The 17658-nt window shown below is 40.0% G+C and overlaps 1 protein-coding gene across 1 annotated transcript; it reads right to left on the bottom strand.

Moving 5' to 3' along the window:
* Nucleotides 1-35: 35 nt before the first annotated feature.
* On the bottom strand, nucleotides 36-17453 carry LOC144651742 (alanine aminotransferase 2-like). The gene is made up of 11 exons (XM_078511713.1): nucleotides 17217-17453; nucleotides 14363-14449; nucleotides 10374-10482; nucleotides 9293-9423; nucleotides 8515-8634; nucleotides 7934-8063; nucleotides 7151-7364; nucleotides 6488-6596; nucleotides 5549-5614; nucleotides 4498-4653; nucleotides 36-735 (listed from the first exon to the last, which is right to left on the bottom strand). Exons 1-11 carry the CDS (start codon nucleotides 17337-17339, stop codon nucleotides 589-591), a joined length of 1392 nt encoding a protein of 463 aa, XP_078367839.1. The 5' UTR covers nucleotides 17340-17453; the 3' UTR covers nucleotides 36-588.
* Between the last annotated feature and the right edge of the window lie 205 nt (nucleotides 17454-17658).

Raw genomic sequence — 17658 nt, 5'->3', positions numbered from 1 at the left:
AGTATTCACGTGGTGGAGTCTTTCTATGACATGGATCTTATCTCACATTACTGACGAATTCAACATAGAATTTTTGTTTACTGTTACAGGAACTGCCCCATCACTCCGATCACCTTAGCCGGCAAGCGCTTGCTGAGAGGTTGTTCACAACTAAGAGATTTTAATGCCGTTTTCGGAAGGTCTTCGAAAAGTGTCCGATAGTTTTTTTCCATCGAAAAATAGAACAAGTATTCATAAACACCAGCATGAAAATTTACAAGAACTCTGGCGAACAGTCACGAGCACGCACGAGTTGTCTCGCATACAAACGTGCACTTCCGAACGGCCACGAGCACACAGAAGCCGTACACGAACCCTCGCGAGGACACAAACGCACTAGTACTTAAGAACACTCGCGTGTATAGATATACTTACTATAGCATTTATGAGCAGTTTGTCTAATATGAATACGTCTTGTTATCTGGAAATTAACCTCACGCGAGTTGCGGGCTCCAAATTGAAAAAAAAATCGCTTCAAACGCCGCCTAATTCGATTCGGCTTATGTAAAGAACGGCGTCTGACCCAGGCCTTAACTTCGTTGAAATGTGCTAAGCGCGATGTGTAACAAAATAGTACTCTGACCTAAAATGGTGGGTTCCTTCTTTCTGTCCAAACAAAGTTCCATAAACGGGAGCTATCCCAGTAGCCTCTAGCATCTGCCAGCAGTAGAACTCGTCCGGTGTGCAGTTCCCTAGCTGAAGAGAACACAAAGGGATTCAACAGCCACACTTAAAGTTGTAAATGAGAAAAATTGCATCCATCACTAACCTAATGGCCGTTTTCACACTAGAAGACGGACCAATCGTCTAGACGGACAAGTCGTCTGACGATTTGTTTGTCTAGTATGAATTTAAGACAGCTTTTGTCCGTCTAGACGACCAAGTTGTCCTCGAAAAATCGACTTCCTAGACGGCCAAATCGACGAACAAATTGGCCATTTTCACACTAGAGACGGACAAATCGTCTAGACAGAAAAATCGTCTGAGACGGACAGATCGTCTTAGTGTGAAAACGGGACGGACACGATTTTGAACGTACAAGTCGTCTGAATTTGTCCGTCGATTTGGCTGTCTGGGAAGGAGATTGTCTAATTGGCGTGCGTCGTGGGTCGTGGGTCGTGAGTCGTGGGTCGTGGGTCGTGGGTCGTGGGTCGTGGGTCGTGGGTCGTGGGTCGTGGGTCGTGGGTCGTGGGTCGTGGGTCGTGGGTCGTGGGTCGTGCGTGTTTGAGCCGAGTTACCAGCTATCTCTGGATTTTAAATTTACCGAAAAATGTGTGACGCTTAACAAGGCCGAAAATTTGAACTCAATCATTCAAAGACCTCGGATGGAGGTGTTACAATATTCGTTGCATGAGACTACCGCTAGAACTTCCCCTCTCCTTCCCCTTTGAACGCCGGCCACGCAGTTAGCCACGCAGGCTACTAGCAGAAAAACTGAAAAATCTTAAACAAACAAAACCACCCTTAAAACGATTGCATCGACAAGGACAAGCTCCTTCAGTTTGGCTGAAAAGCCGATCAGCTACTTCTATTTCTGCCATTTCATCTGTGTAAAATCGGAATTTTAATCAGGGACCAGTGTGTGGATCAGTGGCAAACTAGTGTCGAAATATTTCCACTTGGTTTCTTGTTTCTTGGTTTCGCAGGATATATGCACAAATAATATGAACATTTTTATTTTAAAATAATGGTCTAAAATATAACTTTAGTCAGTTCAACAAAATGAAACGTTCATTTCGCTACAGTGCTTGACATTGCAAGTTTTGATTTCCCTTCCGCAACCTTCGATAGTGCATCTGCAACCTCAAGCTTCAATTGATAACGTAAGGTCAAATCTCGACGCACCCTCACCAAAAGCTTTTCTTCCTATTTCGGGGAGTTTCGTTCATATCTGATGTGTTAGTATGAGCAAAAAATAGCTGCTGAGTGTAAATAAACATATTTCCTGTTGCGTTGATGGAAAGGCTTCTCAATAAGCACAATTTTTTATTGTACAACATACAACAGTGTACAACAACTACCGCTCGCGAATCCTTGACACCTTTCGTTTGACATCTGTCACTCATTTTAACTTTGACCTAAAACACAACGTCACTATAACTTAGTCACGCGAGAGTCACGCTTTCCTGAACATTCCCGTTTTCCCAGGTATAAGAGTGTTTTTACTTTTTAATGTTTTACATCTGAACCAAAGTGCTTTGAAAAAATGGCGCAGAGAAGTCCACATATCACCATTTTCAAACATTTTTAATAAAGCCCCAAAAAGCTTCGTAAATTGTCACGATACCGGTAATGTATGAAACTTTAAATTGTGAAAATCAAAACCTTATCTTTGAAGTACTTGTCTTGTTTTTGGCATATTTCTGTCGTTTGACCGCGGTCGACGACAAACCTACAAGTTCGGATTCTGAAACAGCAACATCGATTTGGCCTTGTGAAACAAATCTCTAGTACTTAAAACCGGCGTACAATTATTAAGTCATTTCAAGAATATAAATAATTCCTTTCGCTATAGTCCCAGACAGTGCAAGTTTTGATAATGCTTCCGCAAATGCTTTCAGCAAACATGTACATTTCACCTATTTTTAACCAATCATACTTGAGCGTTCCCACGCCACTAATTGGATCACTGGTAAGTAGCGATCAACGGAAAAGAAACTCTTTTTTTTTTTTCAATTAGAGGAATAAAAAGTTGGCCATGCACCGGAAAAAAAAATTCCATTAGGTGTTCTGTAGAAACCCCTTAAAGTTAAAAAAAGACTTGAGAAGTTGTAACTTTTTCACTTGAAATGACCAAGAAAAGCCACGAATCTTTAAAAATTATAAAATATATTGGCTAGCGTGACTTCCCTGATAAAATTGGAAAGACAAATAAATGAATAACATGATCATTTAATCGATAAGGAATGAAGAACCCCAAGCTACCTACATGAAATCGTTCAATAAATTGGTTGTTACCAAAACGTTGCCGATCAGAAAATTCTCAGTCGGCAAACAGCCTGCACGCCAAGGTCAAGCAAATACTTGCAATTTTCGGCCCACTTCCGTAAAACTGTCCGGCAGACATGAAGGGAAAAAAGCGAAACAGTGGGCCCGACTTGAAAGAAAAACATGTTTTTGTTAATAAGAAAAACGGTATCCAAAAATAACAAATCGGTGAGAATGCTCCTTTGCATCGGGGGCGAACTTGCCTTGACCCAAAACGCACGACCGACCCACGACCCACGACCCACGACCCACGACCCACGACCCACGACCCACGACCCACGACCCACCCACCCACGCCATTTAGTCTGACCTTCTGGGAAGACGAATTTTTGAGGACGACTTGGTCGTCTAAAAGCCACCTTCAATTTACACTAGACGACTTGTCCATCTTCTAGTGTGAAAACGGTCATTCAGACAACCTGTACGTCCAAAATCGTGTACGTCCCGTTTTCACACTAAGACGATCTGTCCGTCCAGACGATTTGTCCGTCTCCAGTGTGAAAACGGCCAATGTATTGTATAGCGCTATGAAGGCCAGTCTAATATAAAATAACAAAGGACTTAAATTAAAGGTTGCTCCATATGGTAATTATTTATGATGTGGCGCGCGCAAGTGTTATATTTTTCAAATCTGGCTTTCGCATCCATTTTTACTCCCAGTTTGCTCAAAACAATCAAAAGCAATAAGCAACGATGAAATAGTGTCCTACGACCATCTCTATTACAATGCAAGTTAAGCTTTTTTCCTTCTTTCAGGTACTTCTCATATATAATAGACTATACAAGGAGGCTCAACCCGAAAAGGGAACCTTTCACACCTTAAAATATAGGAAAAGGTAGGAAAACTGAATGAATGAGGTGTTTAAAGGGGCCTAACAAAATATCTCGAACAGACAAACTAAATGGCTTATTCATCTGAACAGGGCTGCGAATAATTTTTTTCACTTGAAAGGACATATGTCATAGTAAGACACCATCTTGGTCGGACAAAACAAAATTGTGTTCGGACATCACCAAAAACAAAAGGTTGAATTTTTATCCACTGTTGCCGTAAAATGATTTACAATCAAAAAATTGTCCAGACATCATGTCCGACCACACTTGGTATTTCGTCGGACATAAGCAAATTTTGGTTGGCCAGTGTCCGATGACCGACTGTTATTTGCAGCCCTGGATCAATCACAGACAAAATAAAGTGTTGGGAAGCTTTGCACTTTTGTCCTTCCCCTCCCCTCCCTCCCTTACACTCCCTTATTAAAAGTTGAGCTACCTGGCTACTAGCAACCTTAAACAAGATTGTAAGGTGAGGTTCCAAAATCGATATGTGTAGCGGAGGGAGGGAGGGAGGGAGAGAGTGTTAGAAATGGTGTTTACTAATTCAAATCCGAACTCACCGTCATCGAAGCCTCCCCGTATGAAACTTTGTTGAGTTACCCCCCGAGTCCTGCTTAAAACAACTGATGTTCTTACCTTGGCCTCTTCAATAGCTTTTCGAGGGAGATGAATTCTGGGAAATGCATACAAGGCTCCAGTCACTTCATTACATGTCACTCCTTCTAAAGAATTCAACATTGACGTGGTGATCTTGGCTTTCCTTTGATAAGAGTCCAATATGGCTATCTTTTCCTGTGAAAAAGGTAAGAATACACAAGCAGCAGTATGCAACATCCGAAATTATCTTAATAATAATAATAATAATAATTAACGTATATATAGCGCAACTTCTATATAAATACCCAGTTGCGCTTTATAATAAGCTCATTGACAAATTAAGAATTAAAATAAAAATTAACTTAAGAAAACTATTTACACTCTCAATGAATAACAATCAGATCATGAGCTATAAATTTCTAGAGGGGGACATTGGGGTTTGCGATATTGCGGCATTGGTCAATGTTTCTTGCGGTATTTCGTTAATTTTAATCTTGAATTGCGGTATTGCGGATGCGGTAGTTGGTATAAAAACGTATCCTTCAATTTTTTTCCGACCACTTTAAGCCATTTGTGGTCGTTTCGGAGGCAACCTGACACAGCAATATTTTGTCACATATTAAAACCTACAATTTGACTGTTTTAACAATCAGTTTAAAGCTGTGCCATTGTTTCCACGGTCCCATCGCTCGTCTTTGCCTCTTTTTTTGCCCTCTCGTCAGCGAATCCGCCAGCTACACAGGCATCCGCCAGCTATACAAATTGCGGCATTTCCGGTTTTTTTTTTGCGGTATTGCGGTGTTCGGCAACCTCCAATATCTCCCTCTTTCGAGTATATAATAAGTTAAATATATAAAAAACGGTTATGAAATGCCTCAAGCCAACAAAGAATGCCACTGCGTCAGGAGGATCATGTAGATTCACAGTCCAAGCCTCACCGCAAGAATGAATTTAAAAACGTTTGAAAAAGCAAGGACGGACAACTTCTGACGGTAAAAGAGTTAAAAATTTAAAAATTTAATAAAAAAACGTTTCGGACATAGACCTTCATCAGTTACCTAAGTTAAATATATATATATATATATCTTACCTTGATAAACGTCTCGTATGACTCGTCCCCAGGCTGAGGCGGATTGCACATTGCACTCACGGCAGCCTTCAATAATAAATTAATTTTGCTTCAAGCTTTTTTCTTTAACATAAACATATTTTTCTTGGGTGCATTATAAAACTAAACGTTTTCAGCTCAGTCGAGAACGTTAAACGTCTTTCCCGGAGTTTTCGTCTCGAGTTTGCCAAGCAACGGTTGCTAAGCAGCTGATCATACCATCATGGCGTGACAACCTTCGAAACTTTCAAAGTTTTTGTGTATGCCCTTGAAAAGTCTGCCGTAAGGTTTGCCTTATCCATAGAACAATAATTCCTTTTAGCTACTTACTCATGAATGCATGGGAGCCGGATTTGAATATGGACACGCTTTTGTAGGGCTTTCCGCAAGTTGCTCGGCCAGTTTTCATATTTTGAGCAACTTTTTCCCCTTTGAGCAACTTTTTTTTCCTTTCGAGCAACGTGATGCATTTTGAGCAATTTCTAGACCGAATATCTCCGAAAATTGTCCGCGTATCGTCCGAAAGCCATACGAACGTTTCCGAAGATCAACGATGTTTTGCCGAAGATTTTCGTGGAACATCCGAAGACGTTTCGACGTTCGAAGTCAACAAACATGACGTCATCGATATCTTCACGATTTTTCTTGGTGGAAGAAATCCTTGTAATTCAAAAAAGTTTTGCCTGAAAATGTTATTTAGATACTTCTGTTGCAGTGAAATTGCATGAAACCTTCAAAGGGAAATTAGCATATATTTGGAGAAATTTTCTTGATAAAATGCAGCGTTTTGGATTTTTGGGGAAACTTTCGAGCACCTTTTTCAGAAATTTCCAGAAACTTTATGAATAACTTTGAGCAACTTGGGGAAAGCTCTACGCCTTTGCAGTTAGTTGAAGCAATCATATAAGATCTTTGTAATACCTGTCCAATCGTTGAAGGGCTACTATGCGGTGATAATTTGTTTTTAAACTGGCGTTTGACCTCTTTGCTGAATCCTACTAACTCTAAATAAGCTCCTCGTAAGCCGCACCTTAAACAAACAACAATAGAACACGAAATTAAAGCTTAACCAAAATGCTGGAAAGAAAATGAATGTCACGGTTAAGTAAATTAATGTAAAAAAGTCTTGTATCAATCGTAAACAGCTAGGTGCAATGTGTCGGATGTGTTAACAGTTCTTACTATGTAGCCTAACGTTTATGTCTATATGGAGCACGATGCGTAAGGTTGTTTTACCCTTCATCAGAAGAGTGTTATGGCCTTCTTCTATTTTATAGCTGGCCAAAAATAACAACGAACCATGCAGACATTATATGTCGGATTGCCTTTCAAACGCCTTGGTGACATATGTAATCAGGCCAGATTGTTTGGTCTCGCCACAGGTATCTTGGCGAGTACCTGTTGCGGCAGGATATGCATCGCTCAAGAGTCGTATACAATATGTTACTCAGCCACATAATTATGTCAAAATTGTTCGAGTAGGTCTACGAACAAAACCATTTTAGTTTGCACTAATTCCTGTGACCAACGTAGTGTGAGTACTCAAAGGCACGCCAAAAGGAATAACAAATATCTCACACTCACTCGCCGTAAATTCCTTTGGAGACTGAGTTTATCGACATCAGTTGAAACTTATTGTACTCGGGCCCAAGGTCCCTCAGAACCTTCTTACACGAGTGGAACTGGGCCTCTTTGGTCAACACTATTTCTTGATACACTTCATCGGCAAATAAAACCAGTTTCTCTCTAGCGCAAAACTTAATAACGTCCCTAATGTTGTCGTAAGTCAAGACGTTCCCTATGGAAAAAGAAAAAAGAATATATATATATATATCAAAAACAGATACAAAAATAAATAACACGAACAAAAACATAGCTTGTACTTTGATAAGGACTGAGTTATACAACAAATCCTTTAACACTATATTAAATCAGTTAGACTGGATTTGAGTACTATTTGTTGTGTAAGGATAGTCGGCCATCTAGGGGTTGACAATAATTGAGATCGTACAGCACATACTACGAATCTTTGATACCTGCTGGTAAATAAAATTATACTATATTGAGAACAGCTATAGAATAATGATTATGTCAAGAAACAACGTTCTATAAAATTAAAAAAAAATCTACCAGCGTTAATGAGAAAAGGAACAAAAAGGACATTGCAGGGATTAACCGGTGGTATTACTAGAAACAATGACCAGTCGATAAATACGAACTCTGACTGTTCAGTGGCCTCAACATTCTAATCCTTTCGTAATTTTTTCTTTCGAGTTCAGTGGCTCAGCCACTTTGATTATATCAAGTGAGAAAAAAGGAAGTTTCTCTGATATGATTCAAAGCAATCATGACTTCGTCACTTGATACCTGTGGGATTGCCCGGATTAATGAGCACCAGTCCCCTCGGTGTACAGTGCGGCCTGGCCTCGTCTAGTGCTCTCTTCAGTTCACTGATGTTCAAATTCCAGTTGTTTTCTTCGTCCAAATAGTAAGGAATCTGTCCAGAAAAAAATTATATGGAATAATTACATGACATTGAGGAGTTCTTCTCCTCCAACGTTAAAAAATCCATTTAGTAAGGAAAATAAGTTAATGCTGATTAGTGGCGGACTCTATGAGTACGTTTACGATGAAGTCTGCGTCGGAGCCAGTGACCTCTACCGCATGAAGCGTATCCTGGTTTCCGTAGCATGAAGCGACTAGGAGTATTTCTACTACCCCCTAGATGGGATATTATATAGCTTATCGCAGGATACCCCCAGCATTAAATTCACCGATATTTATGCACCTGGGTGGAAAGAGGCTCTGTGAGAGTAAAATAAAGAATATAAAGACAAATCGTAATATGAAGATCTTTAAATAGCACAAACTGAACTACGCATTTACTTGAAATGACATCGTGAGCGATGTTGAAACGTTGTTTTTTTTTTACTTAAGACAAATCTTACGGTGTAAAAGTTTTCATCTGTGATCCTGGCAGTGTACTGAAAAAACACCGGAATCGGAATCATGAGTCCTGCCCTTCCCCAGTCGTTGGTAGAACTAGTCTTGAGCGCTGCGAGGCCAATCTGGAATTACATGAAAAGTGTCTGTCAGTGAATGTTCCTTAGTTGCTTAATAAAGAAGTAGCGGAAACTGACAGAATACTGTAGTACAGAGTAGAACAAACAATTGGAGTAAAACCGGTTTAAGACTGAAGCGACTAGGAGTATTTCTTATCCCCCCGGAAGGACGCTAGTCCATCGCAGGGTTACCCCCAAGCATTAAATTCGCCGGTACCCATTTATACACCTGGGTGGAAAGGGGCACTGTAAGAGTAAAGTGCCTTACCCAAGAACACAACACAATGACCCCAGCCAGGGCCTGACCCCGGACCGCTCGATCCGGAGTCCAGCGTGCTAGCCGATTTGGCCACCACGCCTCCCAGTGCTTACTTACCTATAGAGAATTCCTCGCTGACATCATTGTTTTCATTTTGGCTCATTAGCAAACGGCTTTCCGTAGAGAAGGCCAAATGCTATTTACAAATTGACTCCCAACAATTGATCCCTTAAAAGGTCTAGAACCTTCAAACGTAACATACTCAATGTGGTTCGGTACAGAGAGGAATTTCATACAAAATATTGTATCTATGAGCCTACTAGCTGTGTTAGGTTCGCAAAGTGTTGTACATCCGCAATCTTTTCCCGTACGGTAGACTGTTTTGTAATTGTTCTTATAACGAACCTGTATCCCTATTGCTCCCCCGTTTGTTAAAATGATGTCATCTGGGTCTGCAGGATAATCATCTCTTCTTGAGATGTACTTGGCTACATCTTCACGAACAATTCTCAATCCAATAAAATCAGTGTAAGAGCCTACACAAACACAATGTCGTTGATCAGATCTTTGATCAAGAGAGAATGCTTTGATATAGGGACGCAGTGTTATTAAGGTTTTGGAGCAGGGTTGATTACTTTAACCGGCAACATAATTATCCTGCTTGTGGTCATACGTTTTGGATTACATCCCTATCCAGAAAGAATCTGGTTTTAAATCAGACAAGTCACGCTTTGGCTGGTTTTCGCTTCTTGTTTCAACGAGTAATGACTTTTAAACGACTTTAATACCGCCATCCTTTCTCTTAGGGGAAGAGTAAGTCTCCACTAATTCAGAAAATTGATGATTGACAACAACATCCTCACCCTAAGTTTTTTTTTTCTCTAATCACAGGCAGATTAACACAGCTAGGGCGGTGCAAATTAAAAATCATACAGCAAAACAAAATGTACGTCTTGCCGTAAGGCTGTCCAAAAGACGCTTGGCAACTTTTTGGCAACTTTTCATCTTTCCTGCAACGTTTTGTATTCTGATCAATTTTTAAACCTTAGATTTCCGAAAAAAAATTTCCGAGTGTTGTTTTAAGGCCATACGAACGTTTTCGAGCATTTTTCGAACTTTTCCGTAGATAAACGAAGTTTGGCGAAGATTTCCGAGGAAGTTCAGAAGATGCTTCAACTTTTGAATCATTCAGCATTAACTCGTCAGCAAACATGACATCATCGGTATCTTCACGACTGTTCTCGGTGAAAGAATTTCTTGTAATTCAACAAATTTTTGCCTTAAAACGTTATTTAGATTATATTCTGTTGCAGTGAAATTGCAAAGGGAAATGAGCATATATTTGGAGAAATTTAAAACGTTTTGGATTTTTTTCGAGCAACTTTCTAGATTTTGGAGCAACTTTCTGGCAACTTTTTAAGAAATTTTGAGCAACTTTGGAAAATTTGGAAAATTCCCAGCATCTTTGGAACAGCCTTATTCTTGCCTATTGAAAATCCGAGTGTTGTCTTGAGAATTCTGCGAGCTTTTTCTCTGACATCCTGTGGGTAGCTTGAGTCGTCAAGAAAATGCGGACAAAGCACACATGCCAGAAACTGTTGACAGAGATAGGAAAGTACAAATTTAGTGCAGTAAAACGCGGTATAACGAAACCCTTAACAATGAAGTCTTCAGTATACTGGGAATCACCCACCGATTAATTTTCGCGCGCAATCAACGGATAAAACATCAAGCTTTACAAAATCGTACGATGGATATCAGGCAATATAATATATACTTCGGTACGATTTAAAATCTGTCGCCCGATTTTATAAAACAGTACAAAACAAACAAACAACATCACGCCTAACTTTTTTAATCAATTACAAGATGAACGCGCTGTTTTGAGATCAAAACACGCTGTTTACCCAGCTAAGCAAGATGGAATTTTTTTCAGGATTTCCTGTGAATTTGGCTACGTTGATATCGGCGAGACTGGCAGACCTTTTCAGAGCACGCCCACAATATCGGACACCACCCGTTTTGGAATGGCGTATTGATCGTGATACTCTTTGTTACACATGCAGGGTCAAAGAGCTAATTCACATAAGGATTCACCCTAACAACGTCAACAGCAATAGTGTACCGTAAACACACGCAGATAAGCCGCACCTCTTTAGGCACTTTTCTTAATCGATTGTTTTGGACATGGAGTGAAAATTAGGATGAATCCACGCGATGGCGGATTTCCAAAAAGACCCAAACTGTACATGTCAAGTTTCAAACCGTCCGGTTTTGCTGGATCTAGAGTGAAAATAAGCTTTAATCGACCTGATGGTATTTCAACAGAAAGACCCAAAATCGTCATTTTCAGTTGGTCTTGTAGCTTTTTTCTTATTACATTGTCTTGGACCTGGATTGAAAATTAAGATGAATCCCCGTGATGGCGGATTTCCAAAAAGACCCAAACTGTACATTTCAAGTCTCAAACTGGCCGGTGTTGCAGGATCTGGAGTGAAAACAAGTTTTAATCTGCACGGTGGTATTTTAACACAAGGGCCCAAAATCGTCATTTTCAGTTCCTCTTGAGGCACTTTTCTTAATCCATTGCTTTGGTCCTGGAGTGCAAATCAGATGCAAATCCACGTGATGGCGGATTTCACAAAAGACCCGAACTGCACATTTTAAGTCTTAAACTGGTTGGTTTTGCTTGACCTGGAGTGAAACTCAGCTTTAATCGGCGTTGTGGTATTTCAACACACAGGCCAAAAATCGTCATTTTCAGTTGCTCGTGTAGCACTTTTCTTAATCCATTGTCTTGGACGTGGAGTAAAAATTAGGATAAATACACGTTATGGCGGATTTCCAAAAAGAACCAAACTGTACATTTCAAGTCTTAAACTGGCCTGTTTTGCTGGATCTGGAGTTAAAATAACCTTTAATCTGTGTGGTGGTTTTCAAACGCATGGGCCCAAAATCGTCATTTTCAGTTCCTCTTGTAGCACTTCTTTTCATCCATTGTTTTAGACCTGGAGTGAAAATTAGGATGAATCCATGTGATAGCAGATTTCCAAAAAGACCCAAACTGTACATGTCAAGTCTCAAACTGGCCAGTTTTGCTGGACCACCTTCGTGGTGGTATTTTATCACAAGGAACCAAAATCGTCATTTTCAGTTCCTCTTGAGGCACTTTTCTTAATCCATTGTTTTGGACGTGGAATGAAAATTAAGATGAATCTGCGTGATGGCGGATTTTTAAATAGACCCAAACTGTGCATTTCAAGTCTTAAGCTGGCCGGTTTTGCTGGATCTGAAGTGAAAAAAATAGCTCTAATCTGCGTGGTGGTATTCCAACACAAAGGCGAAAATTCGTCAGTTTCAGCTCTTCTTTAGGCACTTTTCTTAATCGATTGTTTTGGACCTGGAGTAAAAATTAGAATGAATCCGCCTGATGGCGGATTTCCAAAAAGACCCAAACGGTACATTTCAAGTGTCAAACTGGCCAGTTTTGCTGGGTCTGGAGTGAGAATAAGTTAAATCTTGCTGGTTGTATTTCAACACAAGTGCACAAAATTGTCATTTTCAGTTCCTCTTGTAGCACTTTTCTTAATCCGTTGTTTTGGACCTGGAAATAAAATAAGGATGAATCCACGTCATGGCGGATTTCCAAAAAGACCCAAACTGTCCATTTCAAGTCTTAAACTGGCCGGCTTTGCTAGATCTGGAGTGAAAATAAGCTTTAATCTACCTGGTGGTATTTCAACAAAAGGGCCTAAAATCGTCATTTTCAGTTGCTCGTGTAGCACTTTTCTTAATCCATTGTCTTGGACGTGGAGTGAAAACTAAGATGAATCCACGTGATGGCGGATTTCCAAAAAGACCCAAACTGTCCATTTCAAGTCTTAAACTGGCCGTCTTTGCTGGATCTGGAGAGAAAATAAGCTTAAATTTTCGTGGTGGTATTTCAACATAAAGGCAAAAAATTGTCATTTTCAGTTCCTCACTAGTCACTTTTCTTAATCGAATGTTTTGGACCTGGAGTGAAAATGAGGATGAATCCATGTGATGGCGGATTCCCAACTGCACATGTCAAGTTTCAAACCAGCCGGTTTTGCCGGATCTGGAGTGAACATAAGCTTTAATCTACCTGGTGGTATTTCAACAGAAAGGCCCAAAGTCGTCATTTTCAGTTGGTCTTGTAGCTTTTTTCTCATTACATTGTTTTGGACCTGGATTGAAAATTAGGATGAATCCACCTGATGGCGGATTCAAAAAAAGACCCAGACTGTACATTTCAAGTCTTAAACTGTCCGGCTTTGCTGGATCTGGAGTGCAAATAAGCTTTAATGTACGTGGTGGTATTTTAACACAAGGGCCCAAAATCCTTTTCAGTTCCTCTTTAGGCTTTTTTTTTAATCCGTTGCTTTGGTCCTGGAGTGCAATTTAGGATGAATCCACGTGATGGCGGTTTTCCAAAAAGACCCAAACTATACATTTAAAGTCCTAAACTGGTTGGTTTTGCTTGATCTGGATTGAAAATAAGCTTCAATCTGTGTGGTCATCTAGGGTGCGGCTTATCTGCGGGGATATTATTGGAAAAGGTGCCATAAATTTCCGTGGATTGACACTCTCATACTACAAGAGCGAACTGGTCATTGCTTTTACAAGTTTCACAACTCCTAAAAGTTGTTTGCAGTGTCAACGATGGCCTATTACTTCAACAGTAATAGGTAATTCATGCAACAAGTTTTTCTCCATCTTGTTTTTTTTTTAGTTCGTATTCGTCTTGTCCAAAATTTGAGTTGCTAAATTCAGGGTGCGTCTTTCGCGGGTGTTAAAGTAATCGAAATTACAGAAGTATACAAGGTTACGCGTAACCAGCAGTCGGCCGCATCACCTGATGAAGACTAGCAGTATGCAGTGGAAATATCGTGAGAGAAACGATAATTCGATAATATATCAGGGTCCCAAAGGAAGTGTGTGTGTGTGTGTGTGTGTGTGTGTGTGTGTGTGTGTGTGGGGGGGGGGGGAGGGGGGGGAGGTATGGCAGGTCGGAGCTCGGACCTTAAAATTAGCCCTTAAATTAGGGAGCCTCTTTATTATTTTGGTGCAAAGCGTAGATCCCTAAAAACGTTTATCACAGACGCCCGCAAACCTATTCCTCTGGGGGCTGAAGCCCAGGAAAACTTAAGTACGGAGCTCGGACCTTAAAATTAGCCCTTAAATTAGGGAGCCTCTATTATTTTGGTGCAAAGCGTAGATCCCTAAAAACGTTTATCACAGACGCCCGCAAACCTATTCCTCTGGGGGCTGAAGCCCAGGAAAACTTAAGTACGCCGGGTACACTTTTGGGACCCTAATAAATTACAAAATAAGTTTAAGTAAGAAGTTAAGAAGTTTATGTACACGAAAAATTAAAATGTTTGGGTCAGGAGATGTTTTTTAGGAAACCTTTACATCGCAAATGTATTGCGATACTAAACAATTATTACTTACCTGTCTCACAGACGTGATGGGTGGCTGGCCGAATGCTTGAGGGTCTCCATAAAGTACTACAACTTCATCAAAAGGTTTACTGTCACCCTAGTAAAATACAACAATAATCCAGCTGCGGGGCTGTTTAATATTCTCAGAGTAAAAGAAATAATACAATTCAGTCCAGGCAAGTAAAGACCCGCAATTAAATCAGCCAATGTGATTTTTTAGCCCAAGGTTACTAAGTGGTCTGTTCATGGCCGCTGCACAGAGTACAGTTTAAAGGGACTATGTCACTATATCTTTACTAGCTAAATGTGCAAAGATCACGTGTTAAGTTGCCTTACCCTTTATTACCAAAAATCTGCAAAATCCCCGTGAAATAGTCCCTTTAACACGAGAGGGAAAGCATAAGTTTACATCTTGATGTTAAATTAGCCGATAGAGCTGCTATAGAGTCTTCCTATTTCTAAGTATGGCATTACTAGCCAAGCTTCTGTAGCAAATAAATCTACCAAATAAAACCGAAAATGTATGAAAAAAGCACTTTGTTCTAGAAAGAATACTACCACAAGGAAAGCATAGGGTTTTCTCAAACAAACATACCTTTCTGGTATGAATACAAAAAACGTAGATATACTCCACGTTTTCCCTAGTGTACAGTCAGGTGCTCCTCATCCCTACCCTCTTCACAAGAATAATTGATATCAATTAATTAATCCGAACTATAAAGTTTACGACATAGCGCATTAGTGGTTAAGATAATTAGTGGGTTAGCAGACAACAGCCCACTTACCAACACAAAAGTGCATTCTGCACTAAAAATGGCATGAAACAGGGTAAACCTTTATTGTATTTTGTCTAGAGTTGTTAGAGAAGAACCCGTGTAGCACTGTTGTAAGCGTATACAAAAGAAACCTCGGCGAAGGAAAGAGGACTATAGCATAATAGGCCTTAACATTTTTCCCGCGAACTGCGTCAATTTGTGGGAAAAAATACAGACAAATGTATGGAAATTAAAAAAGTAACTGAACGCTTTCTAGCCCAGCTACATCCTTCAAACTTGACGAATAAAAACTTTTGCCTAGTATCTTAACTTTACAATTTATAAGTTGTCCAGAATTCGATTTCTGTAACAGATATTTGCCGTCGGATTCCCATACAAATACTGTAATTTCTACCCGCTTTGCCTACTCGTCAAGATGGCGTCGAAAACCGTAATAAGATCTATTTCTGACATAATTTGGAAAAACGAGCACAATTTTTGCACTTTTGATAAAAGTAGCACTGCTAGCATAATTGGCATATTTTTTGTATTTTTAAAGGAAAGATTACCAGATTCATGACTTTCTTGGTCTCTAAAATTGATAATTTTCAAGTTGTGTCCATGGTTCAGCATGTTTTCATTCGTCTGGGGGAGGGAAAGGAAGGTTACCGCAATATTGCATCGCTCGTCGCCTTGCATTGGGGACTGGGTAGACTGGAAGTAAAGATTGCGTCAGCCTCAGTTTCCGCTTTCACAAGCAACAAATTGGCGTCAAGCAACTTGCAAACCCGGGGGGGGGGGTACTCCCTATTATGGCCTAAACGGGGAGGCTCCGCCCGAAAGGGGTACCTTTTTCAGGCTCCAGGTATATAAAAGGGTAGGGATTTCACAAATTTAGGTATATGAAAGGGTAGGGAAATCTTCCATAATGATATTTTAAAAGGCCGATACATTAAACATTTCGAGCAGATGCAACTTTTGGATGTATCGTCTTAATTTATTAAGCGCTACATAAAAATGACAAGAAAACTCCCGTCTTAGGTAAATGTGATGTCGTGTACGTATATGAAAGGGGTGCCTTTTTGCAATAAAAGGTATACAAAAGGGGTACCTTTTCTATCAAAATGGTATATAAAAGGGTAAGGGGTTGGATCTTCGGGCGGAGCCTCCCCGTACAAAACTTCCCCCCCCCGGGCTTGCAAATGCGAAATGGGCAGCCACACGATAGGCCAGCACCCATTCAAACTGCTAGAGATCGGGCTCTGAAGTAAACAAAAGGCAAATGGAAGACCTGAATGTAACGCAAAAAAGTCCCTTTTCTTGATCGCATCAAAAAACATACTTAAACAAAAAGTAGCATAATTTTCAAAAACGAGCATAATTTTGAAAAAATCTAGCACTTCTTGTAGCATAAGGGACTGACCATTATTTTTTTGGAGGGGGGGGGGGGGATGAAAAATATTGAAAAAAATTGTTTGCAGGGCCTGGAAAGACAAAATAAATTGTTTGTAAACACGATATGTATAACAAAATATAGTAAGAATTTCGAAAAAAAAATGTTTGCAGAGGTGCATAAACTAAAAAAAAAAATTTGCAGAGGAAAATTTTTCATCCCCCCCCCCCTCCAAGAAAATAATGGTCCGTCCCTAATATGCTACTTTTACTAGCACAATCGATATTAAAAGGGCCTCAAGAGGACTGGGGTCACAAGTCACGCATGAGACGTGCTTATTGCCGTTACCTTTCTTATTGACAACCGACCCGTGGTATTTAAATTAGACAATAATAAATTCTAATCTACATATTAATATTCCATAATAGCTCGCCGACATCTTTTTTTTGCCTAATACTCCACTAGGGAGGCATTTCACAGGCTATTTCAAAAGAAATCTTATTCACCTTAACGAAATGTTGTAAAATAAGCCAAAATGAACTGAACCACGGAAGGTATATATGTCATCGCAATAGGCTAGGTAAATTAGTCGCTTATTAAATAATTTGCATATATAGCGTAGTTACTATTCCGACAGTTAGGATTACTCCCTCTGGTAACTGCAGTTATCCTATTAAAATCCTCAGCGATTCTACCTTTTTACAAATCAGACTTACCCGTGCCAACTCTTGTTCGATCTCGTAGGCCCGAGCAGTTACCCGTCCTCTCGCGTAGATTGCTCTTTGGAACTCAGGACTGATCGTCTTGTCCGTAATAATTTCCTCTACTACGGTTTCCATCTCATTTCAAAGGGAATAAATAAAAACCAATAAATATTTCACCAAAAATACTGAATAAGGCCCTATCTTTTCAACCAGCAGACCGCTGCGTGCAACAAGCGCCTCTATCACCAAATATTCTAATTTTGGTACCCTAAGCTCTATGGGAGATATAGACCGTGTTACCTTTGTTCAGCGTTGTGTGAGTGGCCGTCACGTAACAGCGAAATTATAAGGGTTTGTAAGGGAAATAACGAAACCGTTTTCAATTTAAAAATGCGAACGAGTTTTTAATAAAAAAGAAAGCAATCCGCTAGCAGGCTCCCTGCTAGAGAAAAAG

The sequence above is a fragment of the Oculina patagonica genome, chromosome 4 (genome assembly GCF_052425735.1).
Source record: "Oculina patagonica isolate OP01 chromosome 4, crgOcupat, whole genome shotgun sequence".
Lineage (NCBI taxonomy): Eukaryota > Metazoa > Cnidaria > Anthozoa > Scleractinia > Oculinidae > Oculina > Oculina patagonica.
The sequence above is the reverse complement of the archived record's forward strand: the minus strand, read 5'-3'. Positions and strand labels throughout refer to the sequence as shown.

What these genes read in the sequence shown, in the direction of transcription:
- LOC144651742 (XM_078511713.1), bottom strand. Translation starts at nt 17,339, where the DNA reads ATGGAAACCGTAGTAGAGGAAATTATTACGGACAAGACGATCAGTCCT. An exon ending in TAATCCGGGCAATCCCACAG is followed by an intron (nt 7,365 to 7,933) that starts GTATCAAGTGAC and finishes CTTTTTCCATAG; the next exon opens with GGAACGTCTTGACTTACGAC. An exon ending in GCCCTTCAACGATTGGACAG is followed by an intron (nt 5,615 to 6,487) that starts GTATTACAAAGA and finishes TTATTATTGAAG; the next exon opens with GCTGCCGTGAGTGCAATGTG.